Source organism: Equus przewalskii, chromosome 1 (genome assembly GCF_037783145.1).
Source record: "Equus przewalskii isolate Varuska chromosome 1, EquPr2, whole genome shotgun sequence".
In the NCBI taxonomy this organism is placed as follows: Eukaryota; Metazoa; Chordata; class Mammalia; order Perissodactyla; family Equidae; genus Equus; species Equus przewalskii.
Window position 1 is genome coordinate 114663806 of NC_091831.1, and position 21570 is coordinate 114685375.

General features: G+C 46.6%; 2 protein-coding genes across 5 annotated transcripts in view; one reads left to right on the forward strand and one right to left on the reverse strand.

Annotated features, from left to right (window-relative positions):
* The window catches only part of CTXND1 (cortexin domain containing 1), a 75116-nt gene extending 60242 nt beyond the window's left edge, over window positions 1–14874 (forward strand). For all 3 annotated transcript variants that reach the window (XR_011526062.1, XR_011526064.1, XR_011526065.1), the window contains one exon: window positions 13557–14874. The gene's annotated coding sequence lies outside the window, so the exon portion shown is untranslated. The remainder of the gene's footprint in view (window positions 1–13556) is intronic.
* Window positions 7860–21570, reverse strand: part of FAH (fumarylacetoacetate hydrolase) — a 35473-nt gene continuing 21762 nt past the window's right edge. The window contains exons 11-14 of one of the 2 annotated variants that reach the window (XM_070572546.1): window positions 19831–19877; window positions 17869–17970; window positions 16972–17089; window positions 7860–8054 (exon numbers count right to left, since the gene is read on the reverse strand). In XM_070572546.1, the coding sequence (XP_070428647.1) occupies window positions 7975–8054; window positions 16972–17089; window positions 17869–17970; window positions 19831–19877 (347 nt within the window). In that variant the 3' untranslated portion in view covers window positions 7860–7974. The remainder of the gene's footprint in view (window positions 8055–16971; window positions 17090–17868; window positions 17971–19830; window positions 19878–21570) is intronic. The other variant, XM_070572557.1, reaches the window with a different exon arrangement.

The following is a 21570-nucleotide window of genomic DNA, read 5'->3' on the forward strand; positions in this document are numbered from 1 at the left end:
CAGGTCCAACAGCTTCTCTGGTGAATTCTACCAAACATTCAGAGAAGATTTAACACCTATCCTTATCAAACTCCTCCAAAAAATTATAGAAAACAGATCACTTCCTAACTCATTCTATGAGACCAACATCATTCTGATACCAAAACCAGACAAGGACAACACAAAGAAGGAAAATTACATGCCAATATCACTGATGAACATAGACGCAAAAATCCTCAACAAAATATTGGCAAACTGAACACACAGCAATACATTAAAAGGATCATATAACACGATCAAGTGGGATTTATACCAGGGATGCAGGGATGGTTCAACATACACAAATCGATCAATGTGATACACCACATTAACAAAATGAGGAATAAAAATCACATGGTCATTTCACCAGGTGCAGAGAAGGCAGTTGACAAGATGCAACATCCATTTATGATAAAAACTCTCAATCAAATGGGAGTAGAAGGAAAGTACCTCAACATAATAAAGGCCATATATGACAAACCACAGCCAACATGATACTCAACAGTGAATAACTGAAAGCCATCCCTCTGAGAACAGATGCCCACTCTCACCACTCCTATTCAACATAGTATTGGAAGTTTTAGCCAGAGCAATTAGTCAAGAAGAAGAAATAAAAGGGATCCAAATTGGAAAGAAAGAAGTGAAACTCTCGCTGTTTGCAGATGACATGATCCTATACATAGAATCCACCAGAAAACTTAGAAATAATCAACAACTACAGCAAAATTGCAGCGTACAAAATCAACTTACAAAAATCAGTTGCATTTCTATACACTAATAATGAACTAGCAGAAAGACAACTCAAGAATACAATCCCAATTACAATTGCAACAAAAAGGATAAAATATCTAGGAATAAATTTTACCAAGGAGGTGAAAGACCTCTACAATGAAAATTATAAGACAATCAAAAGAAATCAAAGAAGACATAAAGAAATGGAAAGATATTCCATACTCATGGGTTGGAATAATAAACATAGTTAAAATGTCCATACTACCTAAAGCAATCTACAGATTCAGTACAATCCCAATGGCATTCTTCACGGAAATAGAATAGAGAATCCTAAAATTTATGTGGAATGACAAAAGACCTCAAATAGTTAACGCAATCCTGAGAAAAAAAGAACAAAGCGGAGGCATCACAATCCCTGACTTCGAAATATACAAAGCTATAGTAATCAAAACAGCACAGTACTGGCACAAACACAGACACACAGATCCGTGGAACAGAATTGAGAGCCCAGAAATAAAACCACACATCTATGGACAGCTAATCTTGGCAAAGGAGCCAAGAACATACAACGGAGAAAGGAAAGTCTCTTCAATAAATGGTGTTGAGAAAGCTGGACAGCCACATGCAAAAGAATGAAAGGAGACCATTCTCTTACACCATACACAAAAATCAACTCAAAATGGATTAAAGAATTGAATGTAAGACCTGAAACCATAAAAGTCTTAGAAGAAAATATAGGCAGTACTCTTTTTGACATCAGTCTTACCAGCTTCTTTTCGAATACCATGTCTACTCAGGCAAGGGAAACAAAAGAAAAAATAAACAAATGGGACTTCATCAGACTAAAAAGCTTCTGCAAGGCAAAGGACACTATTAACAAAACAAAAAGACAACCCACCAATTGGGAGAAAATATTTGCAAATCATATACACGACAAGGGGTTAATTTCCAAAACATACGAAGAACTCAGAACTCAACAACAAAAAGACAAACAACCGGATCAAAAAATGGGCAGAGGATATGAACAGATATTTTTCCAAAGAAGACATACAGATGGCCAACAGACACAAGAAAAGATGTTTGATGTCACTAATTATTAGGGAAATGCAAATCAAAACTACAATGAGATATCAACCTACACCTGTCAGAATGGCTATAATTAACAAGACAAAAATATAACAAACGTTGGAGAGGATGTGGAGAAAAGGGAACCCTCTGCTGCTGGTGGGAATGCCGCCACTATGGAAAACAGTATGGAGATTTCTCAAAAAATTAAAAATAGAAATACCATATGATCCAGCTATCCCACTACGGGGTATTTATCCAAAGAACTTGAAGTCAACAGTTCAAAGAGACTTACACACCCCTACGTTCATTGCAGCATTATTCATAATAGCCCAGACATGGAAGCAACCCAAGTGCCTATTGATGGATGAATAGATAAAGAAGATGTGGTATATATCTATATCTATATATACAATGGAATATTACTCAGTCGTGACAAAATCATCCCATTTGCAACATGGATGGACCTTGAGGGTATTACGTTAAGTGAAATAAGCCAGAGAAAGACAAATACTGTTTGACTTCACTCATATGTGGAAGATAAACAAACACATGGATAAAGAGAACAGATTAGTGGTTACCAGAGGGGAAGAGGGTTGGAGGGTGGGTGAAAGGGGTAAGGGAGCACATATATATGGTGACAGATAAAAATTAGACTATGTGTGTTGAGCACAATGCAGTTTATACAGAAACTGATCAATAATAATGTACACCTGAAATTACACAGCTATAAACCAATATGACCTCAATAAAATAATTGGAAAAAACCCAAAGAGGCAATATTGCCCTTATGCCTGGGTGAGGGGTTGGCGGGCGGGGGGTGGGGAGACCTTCCCTGGGATCCATGCTTCAGAGGGCCCAGCATATCACAAACACACACACACAAATTAACGTATTCAAGATGAGAGGGGCCCCGCTATACCTTGGGACTCAGCCTAGTAAAGCCCAATCTGTACCCTATGTATCCTCTCTTATGAGTAATACTATCCAGGCCTCAGGGGGCCACCTCTTCCCATCTCTGTGCTATGTCCTCAAAATAAAAGTGACCATGAATGCTATGCAGGTCTGTGGTGGGTCACTGCCAACACTGGAGATGGGCACTCCTCCTGCAGGGAGGGCACAGCAGTGGAATTGCTTATGTAAGAGAAAAGACGGATTAATTAACTCATTAAATACTTCCTCCTAGCATGAAGGCAATTGATTCTTGCCCAAACCAGTGTCATTTCTCAGTTGTACCAGATATTCATTTGCTTGCTCATTTTCCAATTTGTGGTTCTGGGAGGTACTCAAAAATTAGCATGGTATGCACATATACCTGCACATGGCACTTAGGGCACATTTTGCAATATTAACTAATTTCTGTTAATTTATATATACATAGATCTCAACATAGCATAAATGAACAGGGATACTAATTCTTTCCTTCGGCAACTAGACGGGCATGGAACACCAGGGTTATGAATCACCTTATTTTTATAAAAAGTATTTAATGGGATTTAATTAAATTTTGAAAAATAAATTCAAATGTTTCAGCTTGATTTAAATAATTTGGGTATGAAATGTTAATGTTCTTTAATTAAAATTTTATCTTGCCTTTTAATTTTAATAGATAATTTTGAATATTGTCAAGGTAACTCTGAAAATACATATAAAATAAACTTAGTTTTTCAATTTTTAACATTTAGAGTTTGATGAAAATATTTATATTTTGTATACTTTGAGTATAATACAATCTACTTTTTAACCATTTAGATTAGTGTCAATAAAACCCAAATTATGTGAAAAGCTTAAGACAGGATAATCAGTGATTCTAATGAAATTAAGGCAAAAAATAAATTTAAAAAATAAAATTTAAAAATATATAAACCAATTCATGAATTTGTAAGTCATCCTAACACTCTTCAAGTGCCACGATAGTTAAAAAGTTATACTTAATATTTTGACAATTTTCAATCATATAAAAACCATAGCTGTGCAAATATTTTTCTTTTGTAGTTATGAAAACACATATGTCCAGGCAGGAGAATAGAATGTATTTTATTTAACAGTCGACAGTTTGACTTTCTATCTCTTAGATATTGACCCGTGAGTGGGCCTCCACGAGTAGTCTTGGCTTAGGCCCACAAATATTAGGGGTGGACCTACGAATACGACATAATCCCTGTCCCCAGTGATGTCCCAGATCTCCATTCACTTATTCGACAAATATACATTGAGTGCCTACTATGCACTAGGTAGGCGCTGTGCAAGGTACTAGAGAACTTTCCATGAGCAACAGCTGACTCTGCCTCAGGAGCTTAAAACCTAGTGAAGGCAGACCCTGCTCAGATCATCACAGACGACAAGGGTCTATTTATCTCCCGGATCAAGTCCTCAGTAGACAGAGAGATATGCCATCCAGACCCTGCTTCGAGAAAGGACTCAGTGTTCCAGCTTTTGGGTGATGCTGTTGGCAGACAGTCTCAAAATAAGACTGGCCCCAGTCTAAGAAGAGAAAAAAACAAAACACAGACTCTTCAGGCAAGCATCCACTTGTCGCCCATCTCCCATAGGTCAGTGGTTCCTTGAGTCGCTTTCTGCCTCTCTGCAGCGGGAGGGAGGGCACAGAGAGAGGAATACTCAGGAAACAACTTCGTGCTGTGGAACACAACCCCACCACATTAATTTTTCCGGGGTTGTTAAGTTTCCTTCCAAACTAAAGGAAAAAAACCTAAAAATATCACCACTTTTGAGATCCATTTTGGAGTCAGGAATCTTTGAGATAATATTAATTATGATACTTAAAATCCTAAAGTTCCCTTGTCCTCAAAAATGTTGTGTTGACCCCAGTGTAGCCTCACCCTCCGTAGAGCTGTACACACGCAACAGGCGTTTCAAAGGCAAACCAATGTGCGCAGGTGCAGGGGCGGGGGAGCCCCATGCTGGAAGCAACGAGGCTCCTCTCTGCAGCAGAGACGGGGCTCCTGGCCCCTGGTCCCCGGTGCCTGCCCGGCCTAGGGCAGTGGAGTGCACCTGTGTCCAATCAGCTCCCCTGATACCCTGCGATATAACCTCCAGCAGGCCCCATCCTGCCAGAAACACCTCCTGCTGGAAGGGTAAAGCTTACAATGAATTCTATTCTCGATTGCATATTCATCCATTTATACTCATCACGGCCACTGGTTAACGACAGGAATCATAAATGAAACATGAATTAATAAGGAAGATATAATGATAATTATGGCCAAGGTGCCTTGGAATGCTCATCACCAGATCTGTCAGTTCCATCTACCTGGCCAAAATGCCTCTAGTTCTTAACATACCACTGTTAAAAAGAGAAAATTAGGCCATGAAAGTAATTTTTTGTCTATTTTATATCATTACACACAGATAGGTTTCAATAAGCTCGGTTCCCAAACTAAAGACCATTAAATTCACTTGTCATCTGGGGCTGGCAGTGGCATCTCTGGAAAACAAAGAGGCTCATGTTGGTGAAGGTCAGGGCAAGTAATTGTTGGAGAAAGCCCAGGCTGGACCCCTATTAACATCCATTACTTTAGTCTCTACCTGTCCTGCATGTGTCTGACTCCAGGGCCCAATCCAGTGGGTCTTTCCAGCATCACAAGCCCCATTAAGCGTATTAAATGCAAAATGAGGGGCTAAGTGTGTGATCTCAATAGCTGACATCAGCATTCTCTGGTGGCAGTGGGGCCAAGGGGATTAATAATGACCAAATGTCTTTGCTCATGACCCAGACACCTCTAGTAAAGCTCTGCTGTGTGCAGCAGGCTTTTAGCCACATTTAGGTGAGGGCTTCAAGGAATAGCAGATGGGTGACTTGTACACACTGATGCCGGGAGACAGATGTAAGGGAACAATCTCAGAATGCAGGATGGAGAACCAGGATTACAGGGGAGTCAGCAAAACAGAGGTGCCCTGGGAACAGAAGCCCCCAGGAACTCAGAAAAACTCCAGAGGCAGCTTTAGCCTTCCAAATTCAGAGAATAAGTGTCTAGATCAATCTTATCTAGATAGTAGGAGTCTGGGAGGCCCTGGTGACACCTGCACTATAAAGGATTTCCACTGAAATCAGGAAAGCATTGGAGAATATGGCCCAGGGCACAGCTCCATGAAATAAAGACAGCTGTGCAAGAGCAGTTCAGCCCCAGAGGGCCATTCTTCCCAGCCTGTGTGTGGCAGAGAATACTAGTGCTCCCCAGTGTTCGTTCTCCCCTTCTTTAGCAACCAATCTCAGATGTTAACTGGGGAACCAATGTGTTCAGCTAAAAAAAATACATTCCGAGTCTTCCCTGCAATGAGGTGTGGTCTTATGACTAAGTTCTTGCCAATGAAATGCAAGACGAGTGTGGTATGGAATACCCAGGAAGGCTGATTATGGGACCTAACTCAGCTGATCCTTCTGCTCTTCCATCCCTCCAACCCGCATCTCCTTAATATCTCTTTCTACAGGCCTGGAACTTGGGTGTATTGGCTGGAGCTCCAGCAGCCTTTTGTACCATGAGGTGACTTTGAGAATGAAAATCATGTGTTGAGGATAAGGAGCCTGGATATTTAATGACACTGTGGAGTTGCCATACAAACTCCAAACTTCCTGGCCCCAGGACGCTTTTATGTGAGAAAGAAATACCAGCCTCCTTGGATATTCCAAGAAATGAGAAGCATGTTCCATGCTCAGGGCTTTGCACTGGCTGGTACATCAGCCTGGAGCACTCTCTGCTCAGGTGTCAGTCTAGTTTGCTCCCTCACCAACTTCAACTCTCTGGCAGAAAAATACTAAGAACCTAAGGCACTAAGTCCTTCTCTGACCACCCTATATATGACGACATCCATGTCCTCAGTGGTCCAGAGAACTTATCACCATCTGTGACACTATCTGTCTTTTCCTTGTCCGTTTTCTTAGTATCTGTCTCCTTCCTCTAGAGCAGAAGCATCACAAGGGCAGGGGTTTGGGCGATTCTTTGCATTGCTGCACGTTCTGTGCCTAGAAGAATGGCAGAGAAGGCGCTCAGCAGAGATTTACTGAATGAAGGAATCGTGTAATCTGCTGGACAGGCTCTGTGGGCTCAATCATCCTGCCAAGCCCTGGCGAGGGGTCCATCAGATCCAAGAAGGATCACTGGGCACCCTCTCCTTCTGTGGTCACCAGGAACCAGGCTGGGACGAGGACTGCCTGTCTGCAGTGGGTGTGGCAGAGGAGAGGGGACAGGGCTCACTCTCCTGACTCTGGAGGCTTGCAAGGGGAGCAAAGCTAGCCCCCGGGCCCTTTTCTGGCCACTCACAGTTCAGCTGTGTGCAACCATGACTCGGGGGCCCTGCTCAGGGTTTATAACATGCTAACACAGCTATCGGGCCTTTGAGCCAAGTCTGTACTCCATGTACACCCAGCAGTCAGCCCTAAGAAATACTTGCTGTATGGGATACTGGGATGGGCGATTTTATGTGTCAATTTGGCGGGGCCAGGGTACCTGGATAGTTGGTCAAACATTATTGTAGATGTTGCTGTAAAGGTATTTTTCAGATGAAATGAACATCTTAATTGGTGGACTTTGAGTAAAGCAGATTATTCTCCATAATGTGGGTGGGCCTCATCTAATCAGTTGAAGGTCTTAAGAGCAAAAAGACCAACCTCCTCAGAGGAAGAGGGAATTCTTCAGCAGACCGCCTTTGGACTCAAACTGCAATTCTTCCCTAGATCTCAAGCCTTCCAGCCCACCCTGCAAATTTTAGACTTGCCAGCCTCCCCAGTCAGAAGAGGCAATTCCTTAAAACAACTCTCTATGTACTCACATCCTATTGATCCTGTTTCTCTGAGGACCCTAATTCTAATACAGATGCCATTCTTCTTCCATATTCCAAGGAATACTGGGAGGCCTGGGATATCTGATGAGAATGCCCCACACAGACCATCAGCCTCACTAATAAAAATGAGTAAACAAATTAATGAATGTCTCCCAAGGAAGCAACACACACCTTGACTCACTGGATCAAAGGAAGAACACACGTGGACATTGCACACTACAACAGCGCAGGGCTCAGAGCATGGAGACAGAGTATGATGGCTTTATTTATTACTGAATGAACCAGACCTACAGACATAGACGGGGTCCCTGGTCCCCCAGGGGGGCTTGAGCCGTTCAATTCCAGGACAGCAGAGAGATCTCACACTGGCAAGACAGCAGGTAGCACTTTTCCAGCACACTGGCCAAAGCCGATGCGGTAACCGTCCCCCTGGCAGTGCCCTAGAACAGAGGAGGACACGGGTCAGCCACGAAGCTGCTGGGCTCACTGGAACCAACACCCAAGTGGCTGCAATATCAGACAGCACACAGCTGGGCCCGAGGCAGGAAGGCACCATCAGAATGACCATCACATATTTTAAACAGAATAGCCCTCCCCAGAAGGTGGGCAGAGCCACAGGGCACTTGAGATGGAGCTCTGGGCCAACCCTGTGGTCAGGGGCCCTCGGAAGCACTGCAAGGATGGCTTGATGGCTTTCCTGACACGTGGTCAACTCTTCCCATGTGGGTTTGAGTTCAGATCCTAGGTGTGCTAATCAGTCTGAAGCCAGACTACGTGAGTTCAAAGCCTGGCTCCACCACTTACTGACTCCACGGCCTTGGGTCCCCTGAGAACTCAGTCTCCTCATCTGTGAAATGGATCTAACGATAGCATCCACTGCGTGGGACTGTTGCAAAGATGATATGAGAGAACTCCAAGAACAGTGCCTGGCCCATGGTAAATGTTCACTGAGTGCCAGCTCTCACAACAATTATAAGCTGGGTGACTGGGGGCAACGTGTTTAACCTCTGAGCTCCGCCTCATCATCTGCAAATGGGAATAATAATCCTTATCTCCCAGGCTCGTGAGGATTAGATGAAAGATTTGGGTGAAGCCCCCAGCATGACATCTCTCACAGAGGAGCTGTTCAACAATTGTTAGTGTCCTTCATTCATTTCCATCTCAACAAAAGTGATGGAAAGGTAGAGAGGAGGAGCTTGTCCCTGTCTTTGAGGAGGGTCCACATAGTGGGAGCAGTTGGTCTCAACAAGAGTTAGAGAAGAAATGTCTCCAAGGTGCTGGGAGAGCAACATGGAGGAGACAGGAGAGAAAGGAAGGGACGTCCGAGCTGGGACTTGACAGGTGGGTAGGAGTTCACCAGGGAGGACACAATGAAAAGGGCATTCAGACAGAGGGAACAGCATGTGCAAAGGCATGGAGACCCAGGCAAGACATGCATTTACTGCATTTGTTCAGTGAAGCTGTCATGCAGGGTACCCTGAGAAGCCATTAAGGAGTTTGAACCTGATCCTGAGGGCACTGAGGTGTCACAGAGGAGTGTTCAATAAGACAGTGAAAGCTATGTTTTACAGCTATACTTTAAAGAGAGCTCTCTCTGGTGGCCCCGGTGAGAAGACAGATGGAAAACACATAGGCTTATCAGTGTCGGATGCTTCTCAAGGGCCCTGGGCCACGTGGAAGCTGGTTGAGGTGATGGCCAGGGCAGTGCTGAGGCAAGGGTGACCAGGCCCACCATGGACACGAGGGACACTGCAGGGGAAGGGATGCCCATGACCTTGAGTTACATGAAAATGCCACCAGAGGGCCAGCCCCGATTGCCTAGTGGTTAAGTTCGGTTGCTCCGCTTTGGCGGCCCGGATTCAGTTCCTGGATGGGGACCTACACCACTCGTCTGTCAGTGGCCATGCTGTGGTGGCAGCTCACATACAAAAAGAGGAAGATTGGCAGAGGATGTTAGCTCAGTGTGAATCTTCCTCAACAGCAAAAATAATACCACCAGACTCCCTTATCTGCCGGAGACAAGCCCTAAATCTGAAGCAATGCCTTCTGTTACCCACTGTGAAGAGGAAAAAACAATGAGATGCAAGACTCCAGCAACCAAGAGAAAAAAAATCAAAGCTCACTACTGAGAAGACTCGCAGCCACGAGAACACTGAGACCAAAGGCAGATTTGTGAGATAAGGTCAGTGACATCTCAACAAGCCCTCCCAGTCAGCAGAGGGACAGGCTGTCTTGGGGGCCCTCACAGCACCCCCATCTCAGCAGCAGCTTACTCCACCCGTCCCCTTCCTCCTCTCCCCCACCTGCTCAGTCATCTGACTGGTCCTGCTCAGGCTGCTCTGACCACCGGCCTTCTGTGGGAAGGCAGCAGCTTGGACACCACAGCAACATCCCCAAACCAGCCCCTCACCCTCCCTGGCATTGCCAAGGTGCATTCCTGTGCCCGGGGCACTGACTCTCAACACTCAGGGTCACCCTGGGTCCAGAGCAACATCCTTGTCTATTCTGTTGCTTGGTTTCATTATTTTTCTGTCAGTCACTTTTGAATCCCAATGCTCAGAAACATCCATAACCCTGGGCAGAAAAACCCTATTAAAGCAAAACCTGGCAGAAATTCATTAATCTATCAAAACGACTAACTCAGAGCTGTAGCATTTTTATAATAATTATATTATTATTATTATTATTATTATTGAGGAACATTAGCCCTGAGCTAACATCTGCCACCAATCCTCTTTTTGCTGAGGAAGACTGGCCGTGAGCTAACATCGTGACCATCTTCCTCTACTTTATATGTGGGACGCCTGCCACCGCATGGCTTGACAAGCAGTGCTATGTCCGCACCCGGGATCTGAATCCGTGAACCCCGGGCCGCCAAAGTGGAACGTGCGAACTTAACCGCTGCACCACCGGGCCGGCCCCTGCAGCATTTTTTAAGAGCCTCCTTTCCAGCATACTGCAAACACTGATGGGGTGTCCTCTTCCTCCCCCACAACACTGGGTGCTCTATCTCTCACTACTGCTCCTTCCTGCCCTGGAGTTACAATGGTGTCACCACTGCACCTGCCTACTTCCTGAGTACAGACTCAGGATTACATCATCTCACTTCCCAACCAGCCATCCTGGTAGGTAAACCTGGCCGCTGTTTCCTCATTTACAGCTGGCAAGGCAGATGGCCTAGACAGGGTTTCTCAACCTCAGCACTAGTGACATCTTGGGCCAGATGATTCTTTCTCATGAGGGGCTGTCCTGTGCACTGTAGGATGTTTAGCAGCATCCCTGGTCACCACTGAGGGACAGGCAAAATTGTCTCCAGGTATGGCCAAGTGTCCCCTGAGGGTCAAACCCGCTCTGTTTGAGACCTCTGGCCAAGAGGGTGAAGGGAGCTGTCCCCCTGCACCCAGCTGAGCAGGGGCTCCAGACTCTGCTCTCCAGGCTCGGGAGGAGAAGCTAGGGGACAGGTGCATTCATGCGGGGACAGAGAGTCCCGAGAGGTCAGAACACGAGGAAAGTCTGCACCCAAGTCAGAGCATGTCACTGAGCCCTGGAGAAAGGGGAGAGCCAGCTCCTAGCCTCTTAGGTTGGGCTCCATCAGCTACGGAAACGGAAAGTACAAGTGTACCCACCTCCTCTGGAATATCAGCCCCACCGTCCTGATGTCACTGCCCTTTTCCTGGAAACTGACCTTCACCCTACTCCCCACTCCATCCCACCAATGGGAATGAGAATCCAGAGCTACAGCCCAGTTTCCAGCTTCCCAGACTGCCACACCTGCAAACACATCAGGGCGCACACCCTCACCTCACAGGGGGAGGAGACCTCAAGGCCAGAGACATGGGGCGAGACCCAGGTGAGTCAGTGGCAGAGCCAAGCCTGAAACCAGGGGTTTCTGTGCCACCAGAGCTTCAGGGGAGTCCCAACTGTACAATGTCACTAAACAAACTAAAGGAAATGATCTGGGATCATTTGGGGAGGTGAAGGTGGTGGGCTTTGCATCCCAAAGGACTTGATTGCATTCCAAGGATACCACCTGCTAGCTGTGTGACTCTGGTCCAGCTACTTAACATCTCTGAACCTCCAATGGTTCATCTATAAATCAGAAAATAGTACCACGGGAATTAAATGTGACAATGCATATAAAGTGATGTGCACAGTACCTAGCACACAGCAAGCACACAGTAAATTGCTACTGCTGTGTTACTATTATCTTTATTGTGGTTTTTTTGCGTTTTTTTGCGTTGAGTTAAAAATTACCGGTCAGTAGGTTTAGGTTAGACTTCTGGTTCAAGGTGAGGATCTGATTCCACACATTAACTCTTTCTTTCTCTTATACTCCTATGGAAATGGTCAAAGAAATATAAATACAAGCGAAAAGTCTGTAACAATACTAAACACAAGGAAGGAGATCCTAGAAAGATGGAACTGGTGCTGGGCGTGAGAAGACATGGAGGATTAAGAGCAGGGGGAGGGGCTGGAGGGCCTCCAGGCACCAAGAACAGCAGGTACGAATACCCAGAAGTGGCAGGAAGCTCTGTGTCCTGTAGATGGAGGAGGACTCCCTGCCCAAAAGGTTGGCCAAGGTTGGAGCACAAGAATAGATACCATTCATTGGGATAGGGGGCAGGGAGGGTGAGCAGGAGTTGAGAGAAAACAGAGACCCACAGCCTGAGCCTTTGGGGCCCCAAAGGGGTAGTGTGGCTGAATTAATGGGGCCAAGACCCCTCCCACAGCCACATGGGCCACTGTCCACGGTCCTGGATGAGAAGGCTCGCTGCTTCTATGCCCTGGGACTCCTGACCAGCCTTGCCCAGGAATTCTGAACCAGGCAAGGGAAGCAGTGATGGTGGGGAGAAAAAAGGGAGGAGATCTGATGGAAGATGCCACCACTGAGAGACTGCAGAAGAAAAGGGGAGATTTTTGTTTGGATATTGTTTCCAAATAATTTCAGATACCAAGAAGAAGCCACAACTACCGACAGCTACCAATATATCAACTATCAGAAGGAGAGCGAGAAATGCACGTATGGAGCAGTGCTGAGCAGTGTAAATGTCTCTGAGAACAAACACATTCTTGCAGGTCCCAAGCTGAACACCAGATGGGGAGAGAGTGAGACTGGGGGACGGGTGGGTTACATCAGAGTGCTCAGAGATTTTTGTTGGTGTTGTTTGTTTGTTTATGTCACCTTCTCTTACTGAAGATTTTGAGGTTTTTGGACTCTCAGAAATGAGAATCGCAATGCACCACAGAGAGACGAGATGACCTGATGGTTTAGGGGCAGGCACTCTGGAGCCCAACCTCCTGGGTTCAAATTCTGGCCTCCACCATTTATCACCTATGAAATCCTGGGTAAATACGAATCTTTCTGGGCCTCGGTCTCCAGATTTGAAAATTGGGGATAATAGAGAACCTTCCTTGTAAGGAATATAAAATGTATTACGTGTAAAGCACTTAGAACAATGTCTCAGAATAGAAAGTGCTGCATGTGTCGGCTGAGGTCAGTACCTCTGAAAGTTCTATCACATTTCCAATGGTTAGAAATTGATCTGAATAGTCACCAACGAGGAGAGAGCAGGGAGATGATATGGTGGCATCTGAGCAGGTACAGTCAGAGAAGCAAGACAGCCAGGAAAGAGCTGCAGAAACAAGTGTGGCTTTCAGCAGGAAGGCGACTCAGCAGGGCCAAGTGCCCAGAGAGGTCATGGAAAGTGAGGGCGCAGCACTCCACCAACTCTGGTTACCTCACTGAAGGTCACACAGCTGACGTATGGACTCCATCTGGCCGTTTCCCCACTAACCCTCTCCTTCTCACAGGTAAGCAGAGCTCAAATCTCACTCAGAGTTTTCAGTCATCCCCTTCAGTATGAAATCTCTCTTTTTTCTGTTTATTAATATAATTTATGGCTCTTCTATTGCCAACTTACAATTCTTCATTCTTGTTCCAGGGGATTCCACCAGACTATTCCCATTTCCCTCTTCACTTGCCAACATGTGCTTCTTCAGATCCAAGGAATTGCCTTTCCCTGAATGTCTCTGCCTGGCCTCCATAAATCCTTCTGGAGCAAGGCATTGTATAAACAAACAAACAAGTAAGTGGCTCTCACAGCATCTCAGCTCCTTTCTCCTACCTTCTCTGGTTCAAACACCAAGAACACACGTGAATCTCATCTGCCCAAGTTATCAGTCTGCTTTCTTCCAGGCCCCGGACAGCTGCTAAGTATAGAACGGCTTAGTTGGGGCCTACATTACAGTGACAACAGAGAGCTCAAGCCACAGTTTTCTCCTCAGCCATCCCATCTCCTTCCTTCCTTTCCTCAAACCAAAACTTCAGAAAGTGCTTTCCCTCAATCGATAGAAGCATGACTTAGGGCCTGCAGTAGGTCTGACAAGCACTGCAGAAACACTGAAAGCAAAACTAGCAAGAGAATCAGAAGGCCTGAACTGCATCCTGGCTTCATCAGTGTGTGACTTTCAGCAAGTAACCTACCTTCTACCAACCGAAGCTTTTTACTCTGTAAAATCAGGGCAATGATACCCTACCCAGGGGCCATTGTGAGTATAAAATAAAGTAACGGAAGTGGACATGCCTACAACATGGTTGGCCCCTAGCAGATATTCAGTAAATATTAGTCAAATTGGGATTAGAAAGGGTATGATGAGGCTGCAGAAATGGCAGGGGCAAAATGGGTACTTATTGATTAATTCTGGGTATCCTTTGCTGCTGTCTTGAGCTCTGCCTACATCTTCTCTACCAAATCCATTTTGTTTAATCAACCAACTAACAATCACGCTGAGCACCCACTATGTGACTGGCACACAGTCAGACTGCAGAGGGATGTAAGGCCTGAATCCTGCCCTCCAAAAGCTCTGTGATAGGCTGAATGATGGCCCCCAAAGATATCAGGTCCTAACCCCTGAACCTGCGAATGTGATCTTATATGGTAAAGCTTCTGCAGATGTGACCAAATTAGGGATCTTCAGATGAGGAGATGATCTGGGTGGACCCTAAATGCCATCACAAGCGTGTCATAAGAGAGAGGCAGAGGGGGATTAGACAGACAGAAGGAGGAACAATGTGAAGATGGAGGCAGAGATTGGAGTGATGTGGCCACAAGTCAAAGAATGCCAGCAGCCACCAGAAGGTGGAAGAGGCAAGGAATGGATCCTCCCCTAGAGCCTCTGGACGGAGTGTGGCCCTTCCCACACTGGAGTTCAGATTTCTGCCCTCTAGAATTGTGAGAGAATAAATTTCTGTTGTTTTAAGCCAGCATGTTTGGGGTTATTTGTTACATGCACCACAGGAAACCAATACAAGCCCTTAGTCAAGCATGAAGACAGCCACGCATACAATTAACCAGGATTCGGTGTTCTAAGTGAGTTGCTAGTGGAGAAGACAGGCAAACTGATTCTACCTGAGTGACCAGAGAAGGCACTATTTGGGCTGACCCAGAGTTAAGTCCAGAGGTATGCAGGCAGCGGAGAAGGCAGGGTTATGTACTAGAATGAGGCTCAGTGGTATGGCCGAATAGGATGAGGCAAGAGTGTGAGGCAACAGGGAGCCGTGAGAAGATGTTGAGCAGAAAAGGAACAGCAGGAAAGCAGACCTGAAGGATGATTTTCCAGGTACCATGAGCAGGATGATTGCAGGGGGCTGAGGCAAAAGCTGTTCTAACAATCCAGGCATGGTAGGATGGTGGTGTGGAGCAGGACAGCTGCACAGACATGGGAGGATGCTTTAAAAGGATGCTCAGCAGGCTGTGCAGATGAAATAGGTCCAAGGTTCCACCCTGCACAGCAGATAGTCAGTGGTACCAAGACAGGGTCACGGAAGCAGGGGTGACAATAAGACATACAAGAGGAGATTTGCGGTCAGCAGGGAGAGAGCAGGACATGGAATGTGAGTGCAGAAGACAGGTGCTCCCTTGCCCTTAGAGGGCAGACAGGTACCACTGATTCATACAGTTCATGTAGGGACCCCCATTAAGAGGGGCTCAAGATTCTGGGCCTTCTAAAAAGTAGGGTCTAAAAACAGCAATGACAATAAAGTGGTTGGGTTCGGCACGCTCCAACTTTAGCGGCCCGGGTTCACACATTCCGATCCCAGGCGCAGACCTACACCATTTGTCAGCCATGCTGTGGCAGCATCCCACATTCAAAAAATGGAGGAAGATTGACACAGATGTTAGCTCAGGGTGAATCTTCCTCAGCAAATAAAAAATAAAAATAGGGGGCTGGCCTGGTGGTGTAGTGGTTAAGTTTGCGTGCTCCAGTTCAGTGGTCTGGTTTCACAGGTTCAGATCCTGAGCGTGGACCTACACACCTCTTGTGAAGCCATCTTGTGGTAGCATCCCACATACAAAGTAGAGGAAGATTGGCACAGATGTTAGCTCAGTGACAATCTTCCTTACCAAAAAATAAAAAATAAAATTTAAAGAAAGAAAACAAGATTGTCATCAATTTTAAGTGCTCACAAGGTAACATACACTCTATTAGGCACTTTAGACAGTATCAAAGAATCGGGGTTCTGAAGATAAGCTGCCTAGATGGGAAACTTGATTTCATTACTTACTGGCTGCAAGATCCTGGGCAAGCATTTAAGCCCACTTGGCCTGTTTTCTCATCTGTAAAATGGTGCAGTAGTGAAAACTGGAATATAATTCCAGAAGTTCAGAGATGGCATTTGTCTTGTTCACCACTGGAAACCCTCTACGGGACCCATAGGAGGAGCTCAGGAAATGTTTACTGAAGGAATCCACTGGTTCATCTCAGCCTTACCACTACACTGCGAGGTTAAGTATTGCACCATTAACTCCATTTTAAAGAAGAAGAAACTGAGTCTCAGAAAGGTTAAATAACTTGATGAAGGTCACACAGCTGGTGGGGGATCTGGGAGTCTAACTTGAGTCTATCTGACTCAAGAGAGGGCTACCGACTGTTAAGGTCCCTTCCTCTCCAGCAATAATATGTGGTAGGCAAAGTGGTCCCCCAAAGGTGTAAGGGGTGCCCTAGCCTCCTCGGAATGGGCTGCTGGGAAACCTCAGTCACTAAGTCAGCCCAGTCATAGGACACAGGGTCTCTGCACTAGAACAAAGGGAAGCTGCCACTATTTTATAATTTCACCCAGGGAGAAGGAGACAAAGCAGGACTTCCGTGATCTTTTTGGTCCGGGGAGACTCAGATTTAAAGTCCCCGGTGGCCAAGGCCGTGGTGAAGGACAGAACAAGCAGACACAGACCTGGAAATGCCAAAGTGGGGATGATTTAGGACAGACGGCTTCATGGCCAGATGGAAGCCGCACAGGTGGAAGAGTGCACAGCAGGCAAGGAGAAGACGATGCCCACAGGGTTTGGCCCTCCTCACCTGTTATGATGACTTCATCCCCGTCCAGCAAAAACGTCCTGGTATGTCCATTCCCCAGCTCTATGACTTTTGTTCCCTTCCAGGACAGCTCCAACATGGAGCCAAAGCTTTCTGGCTCCTTTGTAAAAGGAAAGGGAGGAAAGTATCATACGTATTTATGTGTTGGTGAGCTCCGAGTGCTTAGCAAGGCCTGGGAGCCCCGGTTGGGGGCAGGGGACCTTCATGCCCCTCAGAGACCCTGCCTTGGTGAGACCACTGCAGAAATGCTGTCGATGCTCTGTACCCTGCCCCTGTTCACTTTGTCAGGACTTGGGGAATGTCAGACCAGCATGGCCAGGTCCCTCTGCCAGGCCCCTGCCACTCCAGAGGATGCAGTTTACCCAGATACTGATGGGCCTGACCCCCTCCCACTGAGAAGAGATTTCCCATCGAACAAGAGGCTGCAGTCAGGACCTTGCAGGAAGTGAGTGACACATGTGCCACCCCAAAGTCATCCTCTCTTAAGGTTCTGAGACTACCATGGGCTTTCAGTGGCACGAGGTGGTAGGGAGGAAGGGCCTTAGCAGTGGCACCATCTCATTCTGGGAGAGTGCAGTGTCAGACGGTGACAACGAGATACTATGGTCGTTTCCTGACTCTCCCCCACACATCATTCTGACCCTCCTCTAAGTAGACAGTCATAGCCTCCCATTCTTACACCAGTATCTTTAACTCTGAATTTGGAAAAGAAGCCTGTTCTGCACCCAGAGATGGATGAACCCATGAGTAGGAGAGAGTTGGAAGATATCCCCACCTCAGGCTGGACTCCCTTCTCGAAGGTGAGCTGAGGGCCCTGTGGTCTGGGTGGGGAGCAGGCATGCACTACATGGGCGGTTCCCAAGGCAATCGGGTACTCACCGGCCCGCTGATGGTTCCAGAAGCCAAGAGGTCCCCGGGCCGCAGATTACAGCCATTGACAGAGTGGTGAGCAAGCTGCTGCAGCATTGTCCAGTACATGTACTGAGGGCAAGGGACACAGAGGTGGGGACGAGTAGTGGTGGCCTTGTCCCTGTCTCCCTAAGGCAGCTCACACAGCTTGCCCTGCTCACAATAGCCTTCCTTGAGCTTTCTCCCAGGCTCCCCCAGCTGGCTCTCCCAGGTCCCGTAATAGCAACAACAAGCTATCCCCCTGCAGTTACCCAGGGACCTTCCCCCACCTCTCTCCCAGCCCCTCTGCTCCTTCCAGCCCTCCCCTACCACACCTTCTCCAAGAAGCACTCCCTGAGCAGCTGACCTCACTGCTCAGACACTCGATCTGCAACATGCACATCTGTCCATAATTATACTCTGCCCAGCGAATACCCTTGAGTCCTAAGTTGACATGGTTCCAGTCCTCATCATAGCATAGCCTTCTCATGAGCAAAGACCTCAGTTGCATTCTCCCACCCTGGGCCTTGGAACAGACATTGGGCAATGGATCCGAATGATTCAAACAGGACGTCAGAGCAGGCCAAGGAATGAAGGAGCACTAAGGGAGGTCAGGCTATGGGGACAGGGGACAAGGCCCACGTGCCCAGGGAGAGGCCCAGACGAACGCACGCCAGCGCCTCTCCAAGTCCACAGCTTCTTACATCGGCACTCCCAGAGCTACACGCCCAGGTGAAGGAAAACTTAAAAGTGGATTCTTGCCCAAGAGCCCACTCAAGGAGACCCCTTTATTTCTTCTTACTAGCCTAAGAAACCCAGAACAATGTTGAATTAGAGGAAAACTAGAGGAAATAGGAATACATTGATTCAGAGGATGTTCGAATGGTCAATAAACACATCAAAACATGCCCATTTGCATTAGTCATTAGGGAAATGCAAACTGAAATCACGATCCCCCAGAACAGTTAAAACAAAAAAGCAAACACCACCATGTGTTGACCAGCATGTAAAGCAGCCAAGCAGCCGAAATGCTTATACACTGCTAGTGGGAGTATAAATTGCTACAACACCTTTGGAAGTACTCCTAGGCTGAGCATATACATATATATACTCTATGACCCAGTGATTCTCTTCCTGGATATCCAGCCAATAGCCATATGCACCAACAAACATGGGCTAGAATGTTTACAGTAACTCTATAATAGCCAAAAAATGAACACAAGCCAAATGTCCATCAAGAGTAGAATGAATAAATCAGCTGTGGAGTATTTATACAATGGAGCACAATACAGCAGCGAGAAAAATGAACTGCCACTACAACCAGAGACATAGCTGAATCTCACAAACAGAATGTTAAAACAAGAGAAGCTACACAGAAAAGAATAGGTACTGTATGATCTCACTTCTATAAAACTGAAAAACAGAAAAAATTAATGTATGGTAATAGAAGTCAGGAGAGAGGTTACACTTGGAGAAAGTGATGAAGTGACTAGAAGGGGGCATCAGCAGGTGGCTGAGGTCCTGGAAATATCTCATTTTTTGATCTGGGTGCTGGTTGCACAGGGATGTTGACTTTGTGAAAATTTATCAAGCTCTACACTTATAATTTGTGCATTTTCATCTATGGGTGTTTGAATTAAAAGTACACTTAAAAAATATAAGTCACTCTGATCAATCCAGCCCCTGGCAGGACAGGAAAAGCCAGAGGCTAGACCCTTAAAGGGAAATCTATTATTCCCTAAGAAAAGCACTGGCCATGTCTATGCAGCCTTGATCTGGAGGGGTCTCTCACCTCATGGTGTCTTTGGGAAGGAACAGGGCATGGAAGTTCCAGGCCCCCATGCTGACCCACCAGCATATCCCACAATGAATGCTACTCCCCTGTTCCTGCCAGGAAGAAAAATCTCCCTCTTTCCCTCACTTCCAAGCAGTTTGCCTAGCTTCAAAGCTTACCTTAAAATTGGACCTGCATATGGTAGCCGGCTGGCTCATTCCTTCTCCTGTTGGAAAGACAAGTAACACTGACAAAGAGACTTAAAACCATATCAAGGAGGAAAGAAAACCCAACCTGTAAGGTGAATTGTTTTGTGGCCTAAGCTTCCAACATGATTTCACTCAGAGTACATGAAACAACAAGCTCACAGGTCATCAGAACTGGGAGACTTCCACAGAAATGATCTAGTCCAGGGGTGGCAAACAGATGCACACAAGCCACCACTTTCTCCTCCCACACTCATGGCAGACAGCATGAATTGATTATAGCACTTGTTTCTACTGAATTCAAATGTAGCCTCAGAATCCTTCTTAACACAATGATCCTGGCAGCCAATAATCAACTAAAGATAGTGCACAAGTTGAAACCTATTTGCCATACCCACAGGAGCCCTTTGCACAACTGGGGCCATCTGTCCCCTGCCAAACTCCTCCAATGATGGGCCGTGTGCTCCTTCACAATTTATTTCAACAATATTTATTAAACACTCACTACTTGCAAGGCACCAGGCCACTGCTGTACCATTTCTGAACAGTGCTAATAATTAGAAATCTCTTCTCCCCCAGAATTGGCCTCTCCACTTTGGCCCTGGCTTCCCCTCTGAGGCTGCACAGAAAAGGTGTGCTCCTTGGCCCCATATAAGCTCAGGGACCCCAAGACTGCTCCTGCCCATATGCTTTCACTCAGATCCCCACTCAGAACATCAGAACTCCACATTCAGGACTAGAGCGGGGAGGAGGCCTTAGAAACATCCCTGCACTTAGTCCTCCTTCTTTTAAGTCTTTCTACATCTCTGGATACTGCACTTTCTCGATAATCTTGTCCCTTTCCCAATAGTGCACAACCCTAGATGCTTCCAGGTTTCCAGGCAGGAGGAAAACAAGACAGAAATGGAGCTCCAAAGAGGCATTTGTGAGTATGAGGACACTAGCCTAGAACTTAGGACACTTGGTTAAAGTCTCAGCCTTGCCATTAGCAAGCTAAGTGACTCAGGATGAATCCCTTTTCCTCTTTGAGCCTCAGTTTCCCAAGCTGTAACATGAAAGAGTGGGGCCAGCACAGTTTTCCAGAGGGCACGATGGCAGCTATGAGGCTCTTTCTCACAGCCCTTTCCCCTATGGAGCGTCCTGCTCCCATGGGAGACAGCTCCTTCCTCCTTCTGGAGGACACTGAGCCTGCTTCCAGGAATCACCTCCATGAAGGGCCAAGACGCTGGAAGTGGCAGTGAGAAAGCCACAGCAGAGCCTGATGTATAGACAGGACAAAAGGAGGAGAGAAGTCCAGGAAGGAAAGAGACTTGGCCAGAGTGCAGCGCAGGGGCATCTGTGTGGCCCCCAGGCAAACCACTCCCTAGCCCTGAGGGTCCCCATCAGGAATGGAAAGTGACACCTGACTCTTCCTAGACACAGGTGCTGCTCTGGACCTTTACGCGAGTCGACTTCCTTAACCCTCACAACTGTGCCATGACATCAATGTCATCATTATCCCATTTTACAGACGATCAACTAGGGCACAGACAGGTTCAGTAACTTGCCCGAAGTCCTAAAGCTGGGCAAGGGCAGAGCCAAGACTTGAACCCCAGCCATAGCCTGCAGAGCCAGGCTCTTTATCACTAATGCTCCACCGGCCTATTAACTGATGAGCTAAGCAGCCTCCGGGGGATGTGGGCCCTGTCTGCAAGGCTCTCAGAGCTGACCCAC